The 25,474-nt window shown below is 45.3% G+C and overlaps 1 protein-coding gene across 11 annotated transcripts in view; it reads left to right on the top strand.

Moving 5' to 3' along the window:
* Nucleotides 1-2,865: 2,865 nt before the first annotated feature.
* PDGFA (platelet derived growth factor subunit A) overlaps nt 2,866-25,474 on the top strand; it is a 37,058-nt gene continuing 14,449 nt past the window's right edge. For 3 of the 11 annotated variants that reach the window (XM_075768071.1, XM_075768069.1, XM_075768070.1), the window contains exons 1-5: nt 2,869-3,864; nt 5,070-5,166; nt 12,535-12,639; nt 14,777-14,964; nt 22,526-22,652. In XM_075768071.1, the coding sequence (XP_075624186.1) occupies nt 3,802-3,864; nt 5,070-5,166; nt 12,535-12,639; nt 14,777-14,964; nt 22,526-22,652 (580 nt within the window). In that variant the 5' untranslated portion in view covers nt 2,869-3,801. Of the gene's footprint in view, nt 3,865-5,069; nt 5,167-12,534; nt 12,640-14,776; nt 14,965-22,525; nt 22,653-24,254; nt 24,338-25,338; nt 25,453-25,474 lie in introns of all 11 variants that reach the window. The other 8 variants (XR_012837952.1, XR_012837950.1, XR_012837951.1 and 5 more) reach the window with 6 other exon arrangements.

Raw genomic sequence — 25,474 nt, forward strand, 5'->3', positions numbered from 1 at the left:
GGAAGCCCGATTTGGGGCACGCTGGCTTCACGCGTCATCGCCTGCAGAAAGCACTGGTGCCACTGAAGTAGTTTCATTTTGTGTCACGGAGCTTCTGTGTCCCTTCCCCCATGCCAAGGGCTGTGCAAACCCTGGAAATCCACCCACTCGACACTCTGTCATAGTATAATTCTATTATAATTCCTGACATTTGAGGGACTTCTAACAGTACGTGCTTTAAATTAGACAAGCGATATCTTGCTCGCTGCTCTCAGATAAACAAAAAAGTGCAAAACCTAATTTTCCAGTGCTCTGTTCTTTCTATTGATTTTCTGTTAAACCTATCAATTCCATCCCGTCACTCTTTCCACATGTGTGGCTTGTAGGTATTACTGAAAAGATGATGTTTCATGTTTGGAGCACACACGTTTAATAGACTCCTGGACTGGAGGAAGGTGCCACGCTGAAGTAAAGATGCACTTGTATGGTGTTTCTCACACAGACGTATCTTTGCGTGCTTCTAAGGACTTTACACAGCACAAATGGGGTTTCAGATCAAACAATAGACAAGGAGAAAATGTGTTTCGTAAGCAGACAGACAACCCAAGTATAAAGTTGTTTGCAGAATCTGTGTGAATTTTATTTATGTTCCCTGGTCTTTGGTCTCTTCTGGGATCTTACATATTTTGCATTATTATCAAATATTTGCAATGATCCATATAAACAGTCTAATGTTAAAAGCTACTCCAAGTGTAACTCGACCCAGAGGAAAGATGCTTATCTGAGCTCCACATTGACAGATTTAAGAAAGATGCTGATGCAGTACGTTTCTCATAAAATGAGGGAAATGTAAGAAAAATTAAAACTGCATAATTTATTTTTTACCAAGAGATAAAGTAGGAGTTATCTCTATGTTGGCTTTCCTAGTGGAATACCACTTGAAAGAGCTACAAATACCCAGCACTTCTGATCCCAGACATGTTGGCCAATGAAGGAAGGAAGGAGAGGAGTAAATGCTCGGCGAGCCGGTACTGTCAGAATCTATTTCACTGTTTGGTAATTATTTTTTTTTATTACTATGACAACACAGACCATAAGAATTGTTTCTTTAACCCCAACAAATGATAAGTGCAGATGAGGTTTTTTTTTTAAACTAAAGTCATCACTTTTTACTTCTGCGATGCCAACCCCTGTGTAAGAAAGTGATGGCAACTACCAGAATGACTTGCCCTGCTGTGCCTCCTGCTTGCCCTGCTCCTTGCCAGCCCAGCCTGTGCAGGGGATGGGTCTGCTGCAGTGTGGCACTCAGATGATAATTTTTTTTTGTGTCGGGATGCATTTGAGAATGGCTCCACACTGGCTCAGCATTTTCTGTCTTAAAAAAAACAACAAAACAAACCAAAACCAAAACGCTTTTTACTTTTTAAAGTGCTTCCAAATCTTTTACATCTCTTTTCCTTTTCTCTCTTTTCAACCCCCACCTTTTTTTTTTCCCCCTTGTGGTCCTGGAGACCACCCTGTAAGTCTACATGACATCATGAGAGAGAATTAAACGCACTTGAAAGGCCACTTCTGTTTTGGTGGGAACTTCTATGCAATTGCAAAGTGCCCATTAAAGCACAGGTTGTTTCCTAGAAGCATGTCCAAGCCAGTAGCGTGCAAACCCCTTCAGGGCTTCTAGAAAGCATTCGCTTTTGAAATGCTGAAGGAAATTCAGAGATGAAAGGATAAGTCTCCCTGGCTGTGCATTTACAGTCTATTGTCTTCCATGAAGGATAGTATCACTCCTCAGTTGTGTTATTGCAGTTAATCCACTTACATGCTATTGGATTTTCAGATGAGCTGAATTCTTTGCATCTGCTATTAAGATGCTTTGTTTAGATGAGAAAGGGCTGTTATTTAAATCACAATGAGTTCGGGGAGATGTCAGGGTGCAGCAGGCACCTTGTGCCAATCTGTGCCGGGGAAAAGGGGGCATTTTTCTCTCCGGGGCGGCGGGGAGGGAGGATGCGAAAGGAGAGCGAGCTGCCACCGCCCGGTTCCGGCACCGATGCTCCGGCGGCTGGCTGCGGGGGGGGGGGGGGGAGCCGGGGCCGGCTGCGGCGGAGCCCCGGGGTGCCGCGTCTCCGCGGCCGCGGCGGGGAGCCCCGCACCCGCGCATGCTGCAGCCAGGTGCCGCAGGGCGGAGGGTGCCCGCTGCCCCCCGCCCGCACCGCCCCCCCGGCTGCTCTTTATTTATTGTAGGGGGGTGCTGGTGTATTTCTTAAGGGGGGGGGGGCGGGGGGGTGGGAGAGCTTTTCTCCTTTGCAATGAAGGCTGCGCTGCAACAGCAGCGAAGAAGCTACGTTTAAAAAAAACCCACCCCACAACACAACACATCGCCACCCGCCCCTCTCCTTCTGCAAAAGGCAGAAGTGTGCCCCCCACCCAAAAAAAAAAAAAAAATCAAAGCAACGATTAAAAAAACCCCACCGCCCACCCAAACCCTTGGCGGTCATGGCGATCCCTTCCGCCTTACAGAAAAGGCAGGGGCACAAGGTGGATCCCGTAAGGTTACACGGCGGCTGTTGCGCAGCAGCTCCCAGCCCTTCCCCGCGCCTCGGCTCCCCCGCCCCAGTGCCGCAGAGGGCCGGGGTGGCGGGCAGGCTGCCCCGCTCCCCTCCCGGCCCCCCTGCCCTCCTCCGGCTCCTTTCTCCTTTTCTTTTTTTTTTTTTTTTTTTTCCTTTTTTTCCCCCTCTTACATGTGGGCAGAGCCCCCCTCGCCCTGCGCGCAGGGGCTGCAGCTGCCGGCAGCCCCCAGTACTTGTTGTTTGTGGGTTTGGTGCCGGAGCCCCGGGAGGAGGGACGGGGGAGGCGCATGGCAGGGAGGGGAGCGGTATATGCTGCTCCTCGCCGGAGCCACGCTCCAGACAGGCCACCGCTTCGGAGCGAGCCCGGGAACCCTCCTCCCTCTGCCAGGAGTTGCAGTTCGTCTCCGATCCCCTTGGGATTTAAACCTTCCTGCATATATATATATATATATATAAAATTAATTTTTTTTCCTTCCTCCTCCTCCTCCTCGCTTTTTCTCCCGTGCAAAGTGGAGAAGGAACTGCACCAAGGCAGTCCGCGAGATCTTGCAATATTGCTCCGATTTATCACTGCTATTATTCCTAATTATTATTTTTAACCTCACCCCAGCCGGGGAGGGAAGCGGGACCGTTCTCAGCAAGAGAAACATTTCGATCCGTACCAATAAAGATCTTTTTTTTTTTTTAATTTTTTTTTTTAAATATTTTTTTTTCCCTTTTTTTTTTGAGAAAGGGGGAGAGGGTGGAGGGCAAGCATAGCGGGGTGGGGGAGAAGCCGGCAAATAGAGAAATCCCTCAGTCCCGGCGCGGAGCGGGAGGCCGCGGCGGCGGGGGGGGAGGCGGGCCCCAGCGCCGCCCGCCGCGAGGGGGGCCAGCCGCCCCAGACAGGTGATGGGCGTTTCGGCTGCGCTCCGGATCGACTCCTTGGGTTTCACTTTGGTCTGATCTAAGCAAATATGCAGAAGTACCGGCTGGTCTAGTCCTAAGAGCCAAGAGGAGCGAGCGAGAGGAGCAGAAAGGAGAGCAGCCACGCTCCCGTAGCGAGGGGAACGTACAAACAGCGGCACCGCCGTAATTAACCCACCGCCGCCCCGAGGCAGCCCCGACCCACCCTGGATGCGGAGGACCCCCGAGCCACCCCGCTGCCTTTCCCCTGAGGGATGGTACTGAATTTCTGCGCGGCAGGAGCCGGCCTGCAGCTCCTCTCCATCAGCGTTGCTTTCCCTCCGTGTCTAAAGTGCACTAGACCGCGATGAGGACCTGGGCTTGCGTTTTGCTGATAGGTTTTGGCTACCTGTCCTTTACCTTCTCCGAGGTAGGTGAGAGCGGCTCTCTGCGTTCTCGGTCTCCGGGGGACGCCGCAGCCGGGGGGGGGGGGGGGCGGGGGGCCGGGGCGAGCCGGCGGCGGAGGGCACGGGGGAGCGGGCTGCCCACCTGGGCTCCGCGGGCATCTCCGCGCCCTGGCCTGGCCGGGAGCGCTCGCCCTGCCCCAGCCCCTGCGCGGCCGAGGCAGAGAACAAGTTGCCATTTCACGCATGCCGGAGGCGAAGGGGAATGACCGTGCATTCCGCTCCGGGGCTGCTGGCTGCCCTTAAAAATTTTATATATATATATATAAAATATATATATACATATTCACGCCCCGCGAGTGCAAACGAGCTGCGGCTGTTTGCAAGCAGAGCGGTGCGCGGAGCCGCCTGGCAGCGTCCGCCCCGCGGCGCACGGCGCTGCACACGGCCGGCCGCGGGCACCGTTAGTGCCGCGGGCAGAAGTTGGTTGCATACCCCCCCCTCCAAAAAAAAAAAACGTTCCTCCCCGGTTTTTGACCATTACCATTACGGCTCAGAACGGGCGAGGGCCGGGCTCCAGCCCGCCCGCACACGGCTGCTCGGGGACGGAGGGAGGCGCGGAGCCGCGTCCTGGGGTTGCTACAGGTGGTCGGGGCGAGCGCGGTGCTCGGCGCTGCACGGCGACTCGTAACTTTTCCCGGGACCGGGTCTGCTTGGCACTGGAAGCCGCGACGTGGGCGCTGGTAGGATGGCGGTGGCCCCGTGGGGGACAGTCCTCCTCCTCCTCCCCCCCGGGTGACCGCTTGGGCAAACTTCATCGGCCGGCTGCCCCGGGTGGGTTTCCAGCTGTCGAGCGGCGCTCGGGGAGAGGAGGCGCAGCTCTGCCGGGCACAGGCTCCGCCAGGCCGGAGCCGTGGGGAGCTGCCCTCCCGGGCGAGCCCTGGCGCGGTTCGGCGGGCGGCGCGCAGTCCCCGCGGGCGCGCAGGCGGGGGCGGCGGGGCGCGCTCCAGCGGCCGGCGGAGTGGAGGGGGGGTGTGTGTGTGTGTGTGTGTGCGTGTGCGTGTGGACTTTCCCCCTGTTTCGTCCAAACACGTCCAGCAAACACCCCGCACCCCCGCATAAAACCCCAACCCCCCACCCCGAAGCGCTAAATCCCCGGCGCTGCAGGGGCGCGGGGGAGCGCTGCGCGGGGCTGCGCGGTGACCCGCGGTGTGTGTGTGTGTCTTTGAAGGAGGCCGAGATCCCGCAGGAGCTCATCGAGCGGCTGGCGCACAGCGAGATCCACAGCATCCGCGACTTGCAGCGCCTCCTGGAGATTGACTCCGTAGGTAAATTAGTCCCGTCCTCATTCCTTCCGCGCCGTCGGCCGCCGCCGCCCCGGGGGAGGGGGGGAGGCAGCGCGGGCGGCCGCCGAGCAGCGCCCCGCACTCCTCTCACCGCTCCGGCGGCTCGGCCCGGGCTGCCTCGCCTCGGGAACGAGACCCGTGCAGGGAGCCAGCCTCAGGAACCAGGCTGCCCTGGGCAGGGGAGCTTGATTTCAAAGGGAGGCGGCGGCCAGGGGGCCGATGGGGGATTAAAACTTCGGGGGGTTCAGGGCGGAGAGGGACCGAGTGACCCTCTGTGTTTTCAGACCTCTCCGTCTCTCGGCGGCGGAGAATTTCCATAAGGTTTGTTGTTGGTCTTGCATTGCTCTGTTATCTTTAAACTACTGTCCTAGAGGTATTTAAAATATTTGAAACAGTATTTATGAATGAAGTAATGTCTCTTCAAGCGCTGGGCTTTATTAAAAGGAAAATAAACCGTCCGCGCTGATTTTAAACAGGAACCTGCATATGAAGCTTACCCTTAAAAATACGCTTTTTTTTTTTTTCCCAAAAGAAAATAGTGCAGGGTTATTTTCTGCATCATTAGGCATGCAAATGGGTGTAGTGAGAATGTGCAGTTCAAACAGATCGTTGCAGCAGTAAATCTGATCTAGAAGCACAGTATTACTGCGTTTCTTATCACTTGGTTTCACTTGATGCACTTTGTTCCTGGTAATTTCTTCTCTTAGTTGAGAGAGAATAAACCCGGCACCTTTGATGTGCCCAGGGGAAACCTGCATCTTTCCGAAGAGCAAACATGGAGAAAAATGAATGAGTTCTTGCTTGCGTTGGTACTGGGCCATCTCCTTTTAAACCATATGCTGTGTATTTTTGTAAAGTCTGTGCCAGGTTCAATCACCTTCATTCAGTGTTACAGGATCCTTCTAGAGTTTAACTTGCTGCTTTTTGTGAAGTGCTGTATTAATGAGCAGGAATGCACTAGGAACGTGTTTTACAGACCTAGCTTTCAATTTTCATGTGATTAGGGAGCGAACGGTTTCCCATTACACTGAAAATGGGAGTATTTCTCTCTTGCACAATACTTTACCATAGAGGCTAATTACTAATTACCAGATTCGTTGGCATCAGTTTAGTATTTTTGGAGAGCAGTGCTTCATCATTATTGCTTATCACTGCAATTGAAGAAGCTTTCACAACAGGGAAGGGGCATGCAATACATATTTCCCCACTGAAGACTCTTTTGGACCAGACAAGTGCACTACTGCGAAAATCTTTTTCCCAGTGAACTCGGTGGAAGGCTTGGCTGCTGTTGCAGAAGGGCTGGATCTGAGCGCTAGCTTTTTAAAATACTGCATGTTTCTTCTGCGTTTGAGTCGGTATTCTGTAGCTACCAGAATACATTATTTTTTCAAATACTCCGGTGTAACAAGCACATGCTTCATTTTTAAATACCACTTAGAAGGAGAGCAAAAGTTCACATGGCTCCATTGCAAGAGAATCAAGCAGACAAGTGGAGCAACGGCGGGAGCTGAATGAATTAGTAGATGTAGCAGAGGAGAGAAATTTATTCCAGAAAATAATTATTTAACTCGTGGCAAATATTAGCCAGAGGATGCATGGCCAAAAATTGAAGAGGTCAGCCACAAGTTTACCGTTTCATTTTGCTGTTTTCATGCAATTCATCAGTTTAGAAACCATTAGAGAAACAAGACACATAAATATTTTACTATTTCAACATGAAACAGTGGTGCCTTAAGACACGAACTCAATATTAAAAAATAAAAACAAAGTATTCAGCCTTTCACCCGGTTATTGCTTGTGTGCTTTTCTGAGCTACGCAGGCAGGACTGGATCTTCATAGAGAGTAACCGGTCTTTACTACCCGCATTTACGTTATCTGGGCGCAGTCCTGCAGTCTTTACTGTCATGAGTAATTCTTATTAAGGGTTTATCAGAGTGACTAATCGAACATTGAAATTCCCACGTTTTCTTCAGTAAACAGGATCGGGCCTGTTTACTATATTTAGTATTAGATTGGATTAGCAAATCCAACGTTTTCTAGTTGTCACTGGTAAAATGATCTTTCTGAAAGGTGTTTCCTTAGGGCTGTAGTTGCATTTAGGGAAGGGCTAGCTCCGTGAGGGCTTGTACAGCAGATACAGTTCTGTTTTACAGCATATACTGGTTTACTGAGGATCAGAACAAAAACACTCCAGTGATTACTTTCTCCCTCATTTTAGTGCACAGCATTGCCAGTCCTTCTGCATGCGAGTAGCCCTGTTTAAACTCAGTGGGTGGACTCGAGAATTACGAATGATCTTGTAGGGGAAGAGTTTGCAGGATCAGGCATGCACGCAGAAAATGTCTGATATTCCTGAGTAACAAGGCAGATTCTGTGGAAAACAGAAGGAAGAACAGTCATTTTCTCTCCTGCGATGCAAAGCATAGTTTTTAATTGGAAAAGTAAGTTTTGTAAGTCAGAGTGGGCAGGTTTTCCTTCTATTCTGACAGATTTGGTCTCTATATTGTAGCGCAGAGATGACTGATAACCCCCTTCATAAAATTAGAAACCACACCCCCAGACCATCTGGCATATTACTTAAAGAAAAACACTACCCAACATGGAGCTTATCATTGTATTCAAAAAAGAAAATCCAGGCCAGTTTGCCAGAGCCCAGTGCTGCATGTCTGACTCAAAGAGAAATCCCTGTAAAGGCCATACGAAAATTCTCTGTTTATATCAGAAAACAGGCTCTTACATTAATTTGCTGCGATTGGGATCCATAGCCAGCGATGGAGTTTCATTGGCATGACAGAGAGCAGAGTCTGACCCTGTTGAAAACAGAAAGCACGCTCCATCCCAGGAAGTAGGCAGCTGTAGTGTGCAGAGTACAGTTTTACTACTAACAGACTAAATCACCGAAACGGGGGCATTTCCTATATTCCGCCTGTGCAGTTCTCTTTGGCTTAGCAGCGTGGTTTTTCTCCTCGCGCTTCACCTCTCCCATCTGTCCTGTGGGAGGTAGAGTTCATTTCATCACCTATTATGTTTGCCTCCCGCTGGGAACAGATTTTTTCCCCCCAGTCATCTCCCTTCGTGGGGAAAGGCAGGGCTGAGTGTGCTTCTTTGCATGGTTTGAGGGCATCAACCACAGGGTCACCTTAGGCCATGTGAATTTAACGGCCTGTGATTAAGAACTAGCAGAGCAGCTTTTGTTGAGTGGAGAAATGTTCTAAATTAACAGTATACTTTCGTGGAAAAGCGTTAGATTGCTGCAGAGCTCAATCTATCGGAAAATGTTCTGTTGACTTTGTGGCTTTTGGTGTGGCGCTCAAATTAAGGATGTTATGCCGCGATGTGAGCTTTCCTTGCACCTCTTAAACATTACGAGAGGCAGGCATCTGCCGTGTGTATCCTGCGTTTCTCCTGAGAGGTCTAGCGGGAATACTCCTCCTCCTTTACCGTTGGTCGATCACATCTAGGTAAAGGGAAAAAAAACTAAACAAAACGGGATCTTGCAGGCTTCTACTTAGATTTCCTTTAATAGATCAAAGTTGAAAACTTAATGACAGCTATCTCTGCTGTTGGATGTCAGAAGGGCATATTTTGCATCAGCCAGAAAGAAGATCAAACAAACAGATTGACGTTGCCTTGGGCATTCTGGCTCTAGGACCGATTTGTAAGACAGACCATTTCAGTGTACTGTAACTTACATTGAATTCCTGAAAAAAAGAGATAATGAGAATCTCCTAAACTGCTGCTGTTGGTACGAGAAGTCTCAGACCTGTACTTTCTGGATGCACATCAAAGTGACATCTAGAAGGGTTTGCGTTAAGACTGCATATATTGGGGATTGTACCTCACATAAAATTGTTTGGGAAGGAGATGGCAATACCAAAGCATAAGTTGATAAATATAAAATAACAGTAGTCTTAGGATGCTTTCCACATGCTTATTTAGGGAGAAGAGTAATCACATATTGGCAGAATGTCACAGGAACTCTGTGATTTATACTCCATGACCCAATGGAAAAATGCCAGTCTGACAAAAAAGAACAATTTCAGCTACACTAAAGGATTGACCAAGGCTAATTGCAAGAGTTCTTCTACCCATCATTGATATGTTGTCAGTACATAAAAGATTACAGAGAAATTTCTTGATTGGCTGCCATGAAAACATTTTTTTTATTATTAAAATGTTAAAAGAGAGCCGCGTTAATCTGGCTCCGTGCAGCATCCTCCATCTTCGCTTAGTGACAAGCAGTGTTCAGTTTCTAAACTAAGAATCACCCGTTTCTAAGCTTTCTGCTCTAAGCTTCATTTTGTGAGGCACTAAGCACCCATAAACTCCCATTTCCTTCGCTAAGAGCTGAAACACCTTATCCTGCAACTTCATGCTCCTAAGTCAGTACATTAGGGGGAAAACCTGATGCAAATTAGGTATCAGGCTTCTTTAAAGTCAAACTGGAGAGTGCTAATTGTAATTACTGTAGCATCATTGTTTCAATGAAATAAAAGGAAGTCTTCTGGCCATACATCCAGAGTCAAGTGTGGGTTTCAAAGCTGACTTTCTGATTTTTTCAGTCCTGCTCGGGCAAGACTCCGTTGACTTAAAGATTGCGTCAAGTGCAGTGATTTTCCCATTGACTTCCCTGGGAAATGGAATTCCTTCCAAATGCCTGTGGGGATCAGGGGGGCACCAAGTGCCTTTAGCATTATAGTGTATTCTGGCACCAGCCATGTGCTCCATAATTCTGTTTATTAAAAAAATAAATAAATTGATGCTGTGTCGATAGAAATAATACAATTTGTGTTGCATAATGCATTGAGGTTTGACTGGAACTTGTTTTGCAGTCTGCTGTGCTAGCTGTGTAGATCTCTTTTTTTAACCCCCACAGCGAGACATGAACTTATGAAATGATATACATGCCTAAGATATGTAGTGAGACAGTGAGATACAGTATGAGCCAGAGGCCTTCTTCACCTTAGAAATCATCTTATAAGCAACACATGCTCCTCGACATGTCATTTTGCTTTATAAACATGATGATAGAATATGGCTAATTGCAGCTGAGTCGAGCAGTTATATATAAGCACATGGCTTAACATATTGGTTAGCTGATCATACTATTTCTTTGGTCTTACCAGTTTCTTTAAACAAGACAGGAAGAAATCAGTCATGTTAAAAGGGAGCTATGCCAGCGTGTTGAATGTGGGATTAGGACCCGTGGCTCAGGCCTGCCGTGCAGCTGGCATCATCAACGGTTTCTCTTTTTAGCAAGATGTCTGTGCCCACCAAGTAGTTCAGATTAGAGGCATTAGTTTTGTGGTTAATTTTTTTAAGCCCTGTTTGCGTGCAGACAGAGATGCTTCTTGCTCTGAGCCTAGCTTGGATCTTATGCTGAGCAGAATTCACGCTGCTTTCTTTCGAGTATCACTTTCTTGCCTCCAATTGAGGGACAACTCAAAGCTGCTGGTCAGTATGAAGGTGTTGGATGGCTGAGCATTAGGAAGCAGAAGAGGGCTGGAGGAACATCAGAACGGTTCCTCATTTTGCATAACACCATTTGGGGTCAGGTGGATGGCCCGGTGCCATTGGAATGGGATGCAGGAGACCTGGCTCCGCTCCCTGGCTCAGTTGGAGCCTTCCAGTGGGCTCCCAGGCGAGCCGTTTTATTTACTCCACTGATGAGTTTTCTGGAGTATGGGGTACAATAAAAGCAGAAGTAACATCTATTAGTCATTGCTGTGTTACGTTACAGGACTGGGACTGCAAATAAGGCCCACTATTAGCTAATCAGGTTCCAAAATTTCTCATCGAAGTCAATGGGAAACAAGCACTCTACATAGGAAGTAGGAGCCAACCTATTTGGGTAAATTGAGAGTCTGGATTTCGCACTGACATATTGCAGACAAGGGTCTGTTCAGCTGATCAGGAAAATAGACAGGACCAGTGAGTGATCCTGGCACTACCTCTTGGACCTCCCATTTCATCTTCTCTTAGCTATCTATCTACAACAGTATTTTCCAAGGAGTGAAGACAGACCTTGAGGCACAAAGCTCTTTCGGAGGTGCTGAAGATACCACTGTCTTCATGTCTCACCAGGCTCTGAGGGTGATTTCACAAGCTGCGCGCTCTTTAGGGCAGGATTTCTTGGAGGCAGGAGAAAAGGAGTTGGTTTGTTTGTAGAGCAGACCCTTACGATGCGTGTTTCTAATAAAGGTGAGAATAAAACAAGTTCCAGAGTCACAGTCAACTGTGGATGCGAAATGAACTGGAAGCAGGGAGCATGACAGTGCAGAAGACAGAGGAGTGTAGGATGTTGGTAGCATGTAGAGAGGATAATTGAGTACTGTGTAATAACCATGTACATTTTTTAGTGCAGATCACAGTTTTCTTTGGAGCCAGCAATGAAACCTTGAAACTCTCCAGTGACATTACAGAGGGCACTCTAAGCAGCAGAGTGCTAAAAATCTTAGTTTTGGTGTACTGGAATCTTTATGCAGTCCACAGTTTGCTTCCATCTTCCTGATCCCCAGTTTGCAGACCGTGCTTGTCGTTTTCAGAACCCCACTGCATGGGACACGACCTGGACTGCTTCACTTAACAAAACCAAATAGTTGGAGCAGTTATTTTGTTGTTTTTTATGATAAATGAAATGCCAAGTTTTCCATCTTTGCTTTTTCTCATGGCCCTTTAACCCATGTGGTAGGCTTATTTAGGGAACAAGACAAGCCTGGATGCGGTCCCAGAGTTTGCAGTAGCTTCAGATGCCCCTCCAAAGGTTAGGATACTTCACAGGGGATTTGTTCTGCAACAGAGAGGCTAAAAGGAAACCCATGCTAGTTACTTTTTGCTTTTGATTCTGTCCTAGTACTGCCCTGAAAACCAAGCAAGAGAAAATTTACAGAGGCAGCATTGTTGCTGTTGGGTGTGTAATGCCATATTTTCTACCGTAGCCTCATGCCAGAACTTCAAAAAACTTCTTGTAAGAAACATTTCACGTGAAATATTATTGTTCTCATTTCTACACCTTCAGTAGGCAAAGCTTTATTATGCCTTTCACATAAAAATGCAACTGTTTTACTTTAGATACGGTTTTGTGTCACAGAATGTGCACTGTTTCTGGGGGCTTTCAGTAAAATGGATATTAAAATCAAATTGTGCATGCTTATACATGACATTTAACGTCTATGTCTTCCCTGCCTTATGCCCTTGCAATTGCATCAACAGGAGTTACTTTAGACTGATTGCAGCAGGATTTGGTCCTGTGCGTACGTACAGCACGGATTTATATGTATGGAACAGCACTGTAGTGACATTGATGCGAATGACACAGCTGAGGTTTAATATTTTGTTTCCTGTTTTAGGATATGATGATGTTTCAGAAACAAACTTGAGGTCTTATAGTGTTCATTCTGCTAAACATGTGCAAGAGAATCGTCCTGTGCCCATTCGCAGAAAAAGAAGCATTGGTAAGAAACAAGCTATTTGTACTTAGGGAGTAAAAACAGAGGGGGTGCTTTTGGTCAGCCAAGCAGGACATTTCACTGGAAAAATGTGACACGCACAAAGGAAAAAGGCCATTTCTAGTTTCTCCCTTTCTTTCTGCACAAAACGAGCCGTTGCCTGAGAAGCTGTCTTCTGGAGGATGTCCATAGGAGACAGACAAGCACAAATTCTTTACATTCACTTTCTTGTTGCAGCATGTTAGAAAGCTAGACCTTGGTTAGAAAATGCTGTGATATTCAATGTATAATTCATACCGTGGGGAACAACTACAGCAGTGTGCTTTAAAAAACATCAACAGTTGGTAGAGTTTTCAGTACAGAAGCCTCACAAAAGGAAACAGCTTGACTCTTTATTCACAAGAAAAAAACAGTTTATCCAAAAAATTAAAAGCCATTGACGGAAATGCTGGGGCACTGATTTCCGTCATTGCATAGGGCACCAGGCATGTTTACAGGCGATTTTGTTCTTATTAAACAATAATGATGGTGGTCCAACAAAGCCCAAATATAAATTGGAAGAGATGCTAAAGAATTTTAGAATAGGATTTGTATGCAGTGCTGGTTCATCTGTGTTTTACCATTCCATTTGACTGAGGAAAACACTCATGACCTTATCTATTATAGGTAATTCAGAGTCAATATATTTGTACTTTAAGCTATAGTGGTACGCAGTAGATAGCACAGCATGCTGTCAGCGTGGATTTGCAGTGTGAATTGGCAAGTGCGCTCGTCACATTGAATGCCTCTAGAGAACAGCGGTTCTGAAACAGTCTGCTACGCTTGGCACCTTACCCTGCAAGGTGCTGAATGCCTCCCCACAAAAGTCACTGGCAACTGGATATGCTCAATAACTTGTAGGAGTTGCCAGCTATCTTGCAGTATTGGATCTGTTAATTTTCTTGAGTTCATGGCATTGGGGATTGAGAAGAAGAATTTTCACTCCATTTAGCTGACTGAAATGCATCTCTTTGGAAACTAAGCCTAGATTTTCATGTTACAGGCACATGCTAGGCCTGAACTTCTTGTACTTTAGAAGTAACTGAAGAAGTGCAGGCAGTACTCCAGTACCCTGACACATCTAACCCAAAGCTATCACTGTTTCCACTCTAAGGTGAAAAAAATCCAAGCTGCCTTTGGAGAACTTATCGTCAAACAAGTTGTCCCTGTAATTGCTATTATTTTCTGGACTGTTCTGAATTATCAGCTTGATTTCTTAGGCAGTCCCAAGGTTGAGAACTATATATGGTTTGGATTTTTCATGGCAGCATCATGCAGCAGTACAGAGCTACTCTTTATGATCCTCATGTGGCTGAAACTGTTGTCTATAAGCTCACCTTACCTGAGCCCAGCAGGATATTTATTTAGCTGCAGGTTTTTCGGTCATGCGACTCCTGTGGTTTTGCCTCATTCAAGAAATAACAAATTAAATAAAACCCACCATGTGCAAAGCTTTGATAACTTCGGTCAGAAAAAATGGCAGTTGCCCTTCGGGATGGCAGATGGACCAGACTCCCTGATGTGGGGATGTTAAGGTTTTGGAAGTGGAAACCCAAGACTCGGAAGTCTCAAGCTGGCCCAGGTTATTTCCCAGCTCAGCCAATTTGGGTGTGATATAAATATCCCCAGTGCAGCTTCTGTGGTGGTATTTGCCAGGTATTGGATGTTTGTGTGGTAATATGTGGGTGCAGCGATCGCCCCAATGTTGTACAATAACAGCCGCTGTTACACAGTCGCTAGGAGACTATATTAGAGGATCATGTAATCTGGAGGAGCCCTTGGCTTGCTGTCACTTCGAAAGAGTCAGGATTGTCTTATCTAATGGTATGTGCTCCCAGCAATGTCGGGAGCCAGGCCATTGTAAACCCTCATTTTAGGGCTGGGCTTCTGGGAGCAAGTAAAGCTTCTCTCTAGGGTGGCACACACAGTTTAGTGGTAGGCAAACAGTACTCAGCACCGACTTGTCAGTAAGCAGTGGACCTGAGAACATCTTCTCAACCTGCCAGCTTAGGGTGCTACTCATAAATCAATGGTGTAAAGTATCTGGGTGCTCTGAGGTGAGAGCAGCTGCTCACCTGCAGGTGTGAATTTCTTGTGTTCGCAGAGGAAGCCATCCCGGCTGTCTGCAAAACACGGACGGTTATATATGAGATACCTCGGAGTCAGATTGATCCCACCTCTGCCAACTTCCTGATATGGCCACCCTGCGTGGAGGTGAAACGTTGCACTGGCTGTTGCAACACCAGCAGCGTGAAATGCCAGCCATCGCGGATACACCACAGAAGTGTCAAGGTGAGCAAATGGTGGCTGCAAGCCCTAAGAGAGTCCTGTTGAGTCTAAAAACTCCGTATTTTCTTGTGGCTGTGCTGTGTGACCTGGATCTTTCTTATCCATCCTTGTAGTGGCAGGATCAGACACAATGATCCTCTCCATTCTGAGTGAGCAGCCAGCCTTTTCGAGTTACGTGATCGTTGGAAAATCTTGGGTTTGATTTTCACAGGATTCCCTTTAGGTTTTTCTTCTTTTGTAATGAAAATAAAGTTGATGATTGTGTCTTTCCCGTGATCTCGCACAGTACAAATCTTGAAGTAAAGAAGATAAAATGACTCAAGGCGCATTGGACTTAAAAAATAAATAAATCACAGTATGGAATGCTGTTTTCTTAATTAAATATTATGCAGCCTAAATTGGGCTTTTATATTTGACAACATAACACTTTTGATCTGAAAAAATGTGTTTCAAATTATCTTACCCCAGGGATAGAAGACTCAACGGCTTCATGCTGTATTTACTCATTAGACAAAATCCCTGTTGCAATTTTCCAGTAAATATTACGTGAAATATTTCTTACATTCATTTTGCTTCACTGTGTTCTAATTTTTATCAGTATTTAAACGAGTAATGTTGATTTACATCTGCATGTAGGAGATTAGACTTACACTTAGCATTTATATTGTTAAGACTCTGAGTTCTTGTTGCCCTGAGTATTTTAAGAGCAGAATTTAAAAAACCCCCAACACATTCTTGAACATAAAATTGCCCAGCACAGCATACTGATCATTGTACTTGCAATGGATTTCTTCCTGAGAAAGTTGCTGTTAACCTGGGTAGCGTTGTATGTCCGAAACAAGGAACGCCAGTTCATTGTTTTTCATACACACAGGCACGCATCTGGGCAGGACTTCTTTTTCTTTTCTGAACATCTGAAAAATGTTTTCACACCCAAATAAGGTGGAGAAACATTGGAACAGATTTCCTCAGTCTTTCCAAAAATAATTGCACTTCACGCTTGCTTGCTGTCCTTCCACTGTGGGATATGCTTTGCAGAAACAATTAAAAATGAGGAAAAAATCGGGATCAGTAATTATTTGAGGGTTGAGAACAAACTGGGGAAGTTGAAACACTAAAGTTCTAAGCCATTCAGAGTAGGAGCTAAACAGCAAAGTGCCTCAGGGTTATAATACCTAGTGCTGTTGTCTTTGGGTTTGATAGAGCTTCCAGTTAATTTTGTGTAGCAATTAGTACATACAAAGCAGCTGGAGATGCTCAGCGAAGAGTTGAACCGTGTATTGTGAGCTTGTTGTTGGAACTTGTGCATGACATTGCAACCCTGTGCTTGTTTCCTACCCCTGCGGTGATGGGGGAGATTATAGAGACAGAGAGGTTTAACTGTCGAAGTCCCCTGCTGCTGGGGACACCCAGGGGTTCCCTGGAACTTGCAAACTTCACAACTGGCAGGGGCTTTGCAGGTGTCATTGCTGGGGCTGCTTCCCCAGCACACCACCATGTTAGAGAAAGTTTAGTTTCTCATTCAGTCCGCCGATACAGTTTTAGTACTTTTAGATTTGCATTCATTTTAGTAGGGCGCAAGCTAAAAGTAGGCTCAGCTGAGCAGCTGCTTTTTGTGGCTGTGTAAATATATTGCCACCAGCAATATCAATATACGTCAGCCAGCTTTGGAGGACTTTTTTTTTTTTTTTCCCTAAGCTCCAAGACTGCTCCAAACAGTCATTAAGTAGAAGGGAAAAAAAAGGACAAGAGGTCAAGCAGGAACAGGATGTTCATTGTAAAGGTTGTAGGCTGACCCCACTGTCACACCAGAAATCTCTGAACAGAATCCATATTTATGCCCTCCAGTGTCAGATCCTCTTGTAGCTTTGATATAATTGATGGTTTTATGAGCCTTTTGCCAATCCTATGTTCAGAGCTGAATGTCTGCTCATGCCATTAAGTAGCTGGCCCAGAGTGAGGGTCGCTGGAAAGGTAGGGGGAATGGTTTTGGAGAGCCTTCTCAGCTGTTCCTGCAGTGCGGTTGGAAAGCCGTCTTGTGTTTTCCCCTGATGTCAGACTGCATAAAAGCCCTCTTTTGATTAAACATTGAAAAGGCTTTCCCCACTTCCTCTTCATTGACAAGGTAGTGAGATCATAGCTGGCCCATTCACACTAGAAAAATGTTCACCCAGAAAGGTCAGCAAGTGGGTTTGCATCATCCAACAGGCGAAAGCAAAGGGTGTTTTCTTTGTCTTACTGAGGGCCACTGTAGTCAAGGTTAAGAGACGACCATGGCAGTGTGGGAGGAGCAGCGGAGGTGCTTGTGTTGGGGCATTCCTTTCCTGGGAGCACGATTCAAAGGCCGTAGGGTTTGGGGATGTCCTTACTTCGCCTTCACGGAGCTTTGGTCAGTGAAGTACCATTCATGGGCTTGTGGAATTGGAGCTGTAGGGAGGCTCCCACCCAGGAGTGTCAGTGGAACAGCTTGCCCAAAACAGGTCCTCTAAGGTTTCCCTTCCGTGGGGTGGGTTAGTAAAAGGTAGGTTTGCCCTGCACCATAACGGTGAGCTGCTGGTCCTAAAGACATCTCTGCTCAGCAAGCTGTACCTGTACAGCACTGCAGAAATCAGACTGAAATAAAGCAACTGTTTGGGAGTTGCGCTTTGATGGGAAGGCAAGAACTGCATTTCTCTCCTGATAGAGAAATGGTGACAAGGATGGTGAGTCAGGGGTCTTGGTGTCTATTACAGATATATTTCCTCACGTCTGCAAAAACATTTCAGTAACATCTGCAGATTCCGATGCTTCTGCACAGCAAGATCGAGTATTTACCAAGTACCAGACCATAATTTGTTTGGGGGGTTCTGAACTGACTCTTCCCAAGACATTTCTTGTAATGTTGAGCATGATGTTCTTCATGTATTCGGTCATGGCAGCAAAAACCAGTTAATATTACAGAGCAAATCCTGCCTATACTGCTAATTTTGAATAGCCAAGCTGAGTATTACAGTTGTTTGCAGCAATGCTCATTTCCAAACTAAAAAACTAAAGCAGCCCGTCTACCTCAGCTTTGCCTTCTGCTTGGCCTTGAGCCATAACCATGCCAGCTTTAGTCATTTCTCAATATTCAACATTGAGCTGGTTTGGGGAAATTTAACCTAGTATATTCTTACAGTAGATTAATATGAGGGAAAGATGCAGAGAAAAGGAGCTGGAAAGGAAGGAATGCAGGAGCAGCTCCTCAGCTGTTGTCTGGGAGTTGTTCAGAGAGGTTTCGAAGAGAGACGGAAAAAAATGCAGGAATTCCAAACGAGTTGTTCAGCAGAGCTACCCAGCCCCTGAAGAGGTTAGGAAGGCCTTGCAGAACAAATGGCATGTGTAGGTAAAGTGGCTGTATGTAATATTTGCAGGTTTAAGAACATTTTTCTTCAGTGACTGTTTCTATCCTTTGGATAAACAGCACTTTGACTTTAGCTGTGGCTTAACTGGAGATTACTGCCAGCACTTGGTGGGACCTGCCGGCAGGACCAGCTGACAGGTATCAAAGGTCAGTTGAAGAACGGGAGAAACAAGGGAAACCCCAATACAGGTGAAGACAAGACAGAAAACCAGAGAGAGGTGCCCTCAGAGCTTGAGAGGAACCCTGCAGAGGTGAGGTGCCTGACAGAGGGCAAGGTGTGGCTGCTCTCGCTTGCAGAGAGAGGACGCAGAGACTCCCCCATCAGCCGTTCCCCGTAGCGGGTTTGTTGCAGCACCCTCCAGTTTTACCCCCGGGCCCTTCCTCCCACCGGGCCCTCGCTGAGGCGCCTCCAAACCGCCCTCTGAGGCGGCTCCCGCCGCGGATTCTCCCTGCTGCCCCCCCCGCCCCCGGTGCCTTCCCAGCGTGCCCCGCGGCCGCCTCAGCTTCCCGCGCCGCCGGGACTGCGTTTCCCAGCGTGCCCCGCTGCCGTGACAGGGCTTCCCACCGCCCCGGGGGCTGGCAGGGCGGCAGGCCCCCCCACCCGAAGCTGTGACAGGGCTTCTCCCCGTCCTGTGCACTGACGGGGCCACCTCCTGTCCCTGGAGCTGTGGCAAGGCCGGCCTCCCCCCGCTCCTTGTGTGCTGACAGGTCGGTGCACCCCTGGGCCTGCAGGGAAAACTCTCCCTACCCCACCCTAAGTGACTGTGCTTTTCTTAGGTAGAGGTTTTGCCTGAGGAGTGCCCTATAAATGTCTTGAGTGGGTATTTTAGGATGGGTGGCTGCCAGGCTGTGCGGTGGCCGGCCTCCCCACTGCTTCCCACCCTGCCTGCGCTGGGGAGGCACGCACAGCTGCCTGCTGTGTCCGGGAAGGCACCGGACCAAGCGTGGCTCCGGTCCTGCGAAGCACTCGGTGACTTGCCAGGCCCCGCAGGATCCCTGATCCCTGCTCAGTCCTTCTGGTGCCTCTCTGCCTTCCTCACAGACCTGAGGGCTGTAAAGATCACAGCTGTAAGGTAAGAGTAGGTTTTCCCTCCATCATACCAGCATACATTTATTTTAATGTGGAAGAAACAGATGCTTCCAAAAAGCATCTTCATTCAGTTTGGTTTTTTTTGTTTTTATTTCCCAGGCTGTATTTAGCTATCGGCTACATGAGTTTTGCTGTTAAAAGGAATTTTCTGCTCTGAGACTTCTCTTGCAAGTTCTTGCCCGTGATAAATTCTGGCTTTGTCCCAGAGGTGCTTTGTACACTTCTGCTAACACGCTTGTTTTTCTCCTGCTATTACTCCCTTATTTCATCTCTTCTGGAGAAGCTCTAGAAAAGATGTTCCCGTGATGTTTCTGTTAGGCTACATATTTTTATCAGATTTTATTTTCATTTTTACTTAGCCACTACCACAGGATAGTACCTACAATCTACAGTGATGCAAGTATGGTGCCACCAGTTATATGCCATTTAACTAAGCTAGTCAGTTATTTCACTGTCTTTTAGAGAGTTTTTATATAGTGATATTTTATTGTTTTGGATGACTTGAGCTTGTCATGGCTTTTAGTTTTGTTGCATTAGAGACAAGTAAATATAGATGTTGGTTTGTTGAGGACTGACTATCTCAAAGCATTTGGAAACGCACTGGAGAGTAACTGTACAAGTTAAACACCAGGGAGAAAAATACAAAGGAGAAGAAGAAAGATGCTAATGCAAGGCTAAATCCCATGCTGTTAGCATAGCTATCCCTGTTTATACCCACTGAAAATCTGACCTGCAACCTCCATCCTTTTAGATTAGCATTAATTAGAGATCCTCTGTGGCAGCAGGTGTTAACGGATGACACTAGCACAGCAATTTATCTGGTTTGTGGTGCTTCAGTTTGAATATTTGCAACATCTTACTAAATGACATTGCTTTAAATTGTGTACCATGAAGTAGGGCAGTGGAACATATGCTGGATTGTATTTTAACTACAGCTCAAAATTGCTGCATAAAATCATTATGGTCCTGTTCCTCAAAGTATTATCTTTTTTGGTGGTTTTTTTTGTTACTGTTGTTCAATACCAAACAGCCACAGGAACTGCATTTATCTTTTGGTTTGGAAAACCAAGCAAAACAGGGACAGACTTTATAAAGCTTGATTACAGTTTATTTTTGTTGCATGTAATTTTCAATAAGATTGGTTTATTCTAACAGCTGTAATAAGCATGGCAGATCTGAAAGCTGTTTCATGATTGCTGGGTCTCTTTCTTTGTCTCTGATGATGGAGGTGTCTTAATTACTGTTTGTTTTTGTAAATTTTAAGGATTAGTCATCCTTTGATGCCATATGACTCAGTTGTACCATGCATTTTCAAATCTTTGCGTTCAAAGGCTTGTGGAGTTGCATTCTGATAGGAGGTTTTGAAACATACTGCTTCAACCCATAGTTATTACTTCAGCAGAAGCATTCTTGTATGTCACAGCCAGCTCTTAATCTGTTTAAATGGAGGTCTGACAGTTTTGGAAGATACCTTTTAATGTGGATGCTTCGGTTATTGCATCTGTCTCTGTAACTTTTGTTTGCTGGGTAAATGAAAATCATCTCCAGATCCTGTTGAGAGAAGAGACAGTGACTAAAATGCAGATCTGAACTCCTGGCTCCATGAAAGCAATGGCAGACCTCCCGTTAACTTTAATAAGGCCAGGATTTTGCTCTAGCTTCTGTTACAGAGGTCCTTGGTAGTTTGTGTCCACAGAGCCAGAAGAGTGTTTCTGGAAACTGGGAATGTGATGTTTTTTTCCAGCCACCACTCTTACTTTGTGACACTGTTGTTCCACTTTTGGGAGGGCCAGGGAATGATTTTCATAGTGTGAAGATTGATTTGGAGCATTAAATCCCCACCAGACACACAAGTAAACCATTACCAGGAGAATCTAGTGGAATTGTGGGTGCTTCATTTGGTAGTAACTGCAGCTTTTGGTTGCACCAGACTTTATGGCTTTATGTAACTTTTGTAGAGACAACAAGCCTCTCTTGTCCTTCTACTCCCTCATCAGTCTTATTTATAATGAATATGTGTACCATGTAGTCTTCTCGTTTGCTGGGACAGCCACACCACAGCCCACTTTTGACAAATGGTAGATAAATCATTAGTAGGACTGAGAAGCCATGATTTCATTTCAGTGATTTCCATTCCAAGCAAATGATTATCACCTAATCATGCAGTGTTTAACCGAGTTGCAAACTAAACATTGGACCTTACACACTGTCTAGCACTCTGTTTGGCCACGTTATGCCATATTGCCTTGCACGGCCATGACCATCATGCCTGTTACACTTAGCACAAGTTGGTGGCCAGCATCCCAGAACCCATTTCAGTGCCCCAGCACAGCAGCGTTCCTGCCCCCTGCACTATTCCTCCTCTCCTGGCTGCCGGCAGCAAGTTGGTCAGGATGTCCTCATGTTCAGTATCCCCCCACTTCAAGGTCTTCCTTTTCTGCACTGGTTTCCTTCAGATGAGACACCTGCATGTAGCCAGAGCTTCTCCAGCACACTCCTTCAACCTCACCTTCCCCTCCAGACTTTTTTTTTTAAGGATGCCAGTGCTTTGGCCCAAAGTGGAGCAATGCCGCTGGAGGCAGTTGGATGAACTGGAGAGAAATAGTGTACCTGCCAGCTATCCACAATAAAGCCAAAGGCTGGATGCAGTTTGCATGTGGTAGTGACCTTGGACCTAAAAATGGCTCATGAGAGCTCTTGTAATCAAGTCCCAGGTCATTGCAAGAAGTGAGTAGGATTGAGATCGCTGCATGATCATGCTAAAAGTGGCAGTCTACAAGAACAACCACTGATTTGAATCTGTATAGAATTTTATTGTGCTATATGTGAAAACTGAGTTGCTTAAAACTTCAAACGAAAATGAATGGGAAATTGTTTTATCTCTTGGGGGAAAACTGCTGAACTTGAATAAACAAATAGTCCATGCAATAAATAGTTACATGATGCACAATTAAGATAAAAGATGATTAGTATGCTAAGATTTGATACGGGTTTGGCTACATTAAAAAATAGAGGTATATAGTTACCTGTCTTCAGTTCTGAATTATAACTATCTTAATGTGTCTCAGTACATACCTCATCGTATTTTATAGGTGGCAAAAGTGGAATATGTTAGAAAAAAGCCAAAATTAAAAGAAGTTCTGGTGAGATTAGAAGAGCATATGGAATGCACCTGTACATCATCAAATACTAATTCAGATTATAGAGAAGAAGAAACTGGTATGTTTTCCTTTTATTTTTGCATTAATGCTGATTTCATGTGGACCTTATTTTTGTATTAGTAAAGAATGTAAAGCAAACTTTGCTTCCAGTGAACTCAGTAGAGAAGCTCCCAGCTACTTCTCAGTGTGTTGAAGATGCAGAATTAGGGGCAGTTTGTGCTACATAAAGAGTTTGGATTTGAAGTTTGAAGTGTATCAATTCTCATTAGATTAGCCTTTCAATAAACATAAATGCCTGATAGTATTCAGGTCTTACTCAACTAAGTTAAAGGTTGTCATGCTGCAGCTTATTGGTGAACTCTGTTGCCTAATTTCTTTAGGCTTTGTGGAGACAGGGCTAAGGCTGAGATTTACGTGACCTTGGGGAAAATATTAATGAAATGAATGTAAAGCACTTTGGAATAAATTAAATATTCAGGAGTAAGGAGTTTTGAAACAACATTGCCCATTCCTGTTGTTTTCTTATTTATATATAGTAAAGAATTTATTGTCAGTTGTCACCTTAAAGTTTGCCTTATCAAGACAACATGTAAGTTACCATGGGGAAAGATTTATGGGGAAAAATATTTACTTTCAATCTGACTCTCATAAACTAACCTAAAATTGTTAGCTCCGGTCCTCTTACTAGGGTGCAATCAGTGCAGAACTTGACAAATATTCAGGAAACGCACTGCACGAGAAAGGACACCTCCCTTTCCCCTGATTTTGGTTGAAGGCAGCCTTAGAAGTTTGCTTTCACCTCTGCCAGGAATTTAGGGGTGCAGTAGACCCAGAGTCAGTGAAGAGCGGGTAAATACAGGAAGAAAGCTGCCCAAAGCTGATGGATTTCGTAGGTGGCTGGGTAAGGAAGGGTTTTCTGTACTGTCTCCATCCAGCATGGAGACAAATCTGATCCAAGCAAACATAAACTTCAGTTCCTGTGTACAGAGCAGAAGAATTAGAATTTGTATAAAAGCAAAGTTAGGCCTCTGCTGTGATTTTACTGGACATCGATTTATAATCTAAGCTGAGTGTTTTAGCTGAAACTAGGTTGAGTTATGAGTAGACAAAACCACATTTAAAGTGGTTATTTATATGTGTGTATGGTTTCATATTTTTTTCTACGTCTTCTCTTTGGAAAAAAGTTCCATTAGATCAATTTCATTTTTCCAGAATGTGTTTAATCACCTAAGACTAAGCAGTTAAAATTTTAAGAGGAAAACTTTTCAGCGTGTGTGAAAAATGGGGTAGAATTGTCATGGAAGAATATAGATTTCTAGGATTTAATTACTGATAGGAACAAACTTTGCACCAGCAAATGGATGGTGAGCTGAAAATAGCCTAACTACAGAGCTGAAAGCAAATGTTGAGTACTGCATGGTAACAGTAATTATAGATGGATCTTGGAAGTGACGTATGCAATGCCAACTTTGTTTATTATTTCTTTACTTTTGTATAATTACTTTGTAAATGGAATGTCAAATCAGATGTTATAAAGTTATTGCTTTAATGCAAAGGATAATGAGATTTCTTTGAAATGTAAACGGTTTGAGTGTTTATTACTTCAGTGTTCAACAAAATGCATTACCTTAGGGCTTTTTACCTGCCCTTATGTTAACAGGAAGGCCTAGGGAATCAGGTAAAAAACGGAAACGAAAAAGGTTAAAACCAACATAAAACCTACTGGAACTATTTGCTATTCAGGTAGGACCTATATGCTGAACACCCTAATAGCACAAGTACTGGAAAATTTAATCAAATATCATCACTTCAACTTAATCACTGTTCAAAATCTTGACACTTGCTACCTCAAGCTGCAAAGAGATTAGATTTGATTGGCTTTGATAATTCTACCTGCTGGTATTTTCCCTTTAAGCTCCACATCACCATCAGCATCTTATATTCTTGAGCTACTTCCTTTTCTTGTCTTTTTTGTTCCTTTTTTTTTTTTCCGGAGGGTGCTAATACTTCAGCTTCTGAAATCTCAAGTTCCATTGCCTCTGCTTTTGTTTCATTATTATTGATTTCCGAGGTCAAAGCATCACATAACAATGCATGAACGAATTGCCAGGTTACCAATTGTTGTGTTCCCAATCATTGGCTGTAAAGCATTGAGTGTACATACAGCAAATACTATTGTATGCATGACCATCAAACCTGTGTTTTGGCACGAACTGGGATTGATTGGACATGCAGCTGAGATGGTCTGGTGATCTGCCTACCTGACAAGGAAGATGCTTAGAAATACCACTTTTTGTGATGCAGAGCCCTGCGTTACTTACACCAGAAAATTAGGTGTGGTTTGTTTTTTTTTTTGTCTGTTCAGTCTCGGTAGGATGATGACAGTCATCAAAATTCAAGAGGTTTTCAGTGTAGTGAAAAACTGACACCTTCTCAATGCAAAAATGACTGAAATCCTTTGGCCAACATATTAGCAATGTATGATGATGGCGATACACATTCCAAATTGAATATGGAATTTCCATTTCTTAATGACTTGAAATTATGTAAACTGCAAGCACTTGCAATTGATTCTAGTATTCGGAGCGGGAATGATTTGAATTTTGCAGTGTATGTGCCTAACGCCTGGATGATGGTGAATTTAATTTCAAGCACCTATTTTTGCACATGAACTCCCAATGGCAGTTTTCATTTATACTGATGTACCATTTCTAAAGAATGCTAAACTTGATATCCTGTTTCAGATTAACAGGTATTTATTGGGAGTAGTATGATAGAAGCAAAGATTTTCTAAAATTCAACTTTAAAAGTGAGCATGTAAACTCAATCAAAACAGCATTTAGAACTTCTTGTCCCAGGTTAGTGACTCTTCATGCAGAA

Source organism: Balearica regulorum, chromosome 15, assembly GCF_011004875.1.
Source record: "Balearica regulorum gibbericeps isolate bBalReg1 chromosome 15, bBalReg1.pri, whole genome shotgun sequence".
NCBI lineage: Eukaryota > Metazoa > Chordata > Aves > Gruiformes > Gruidae > Balearica > Balearica regulorum.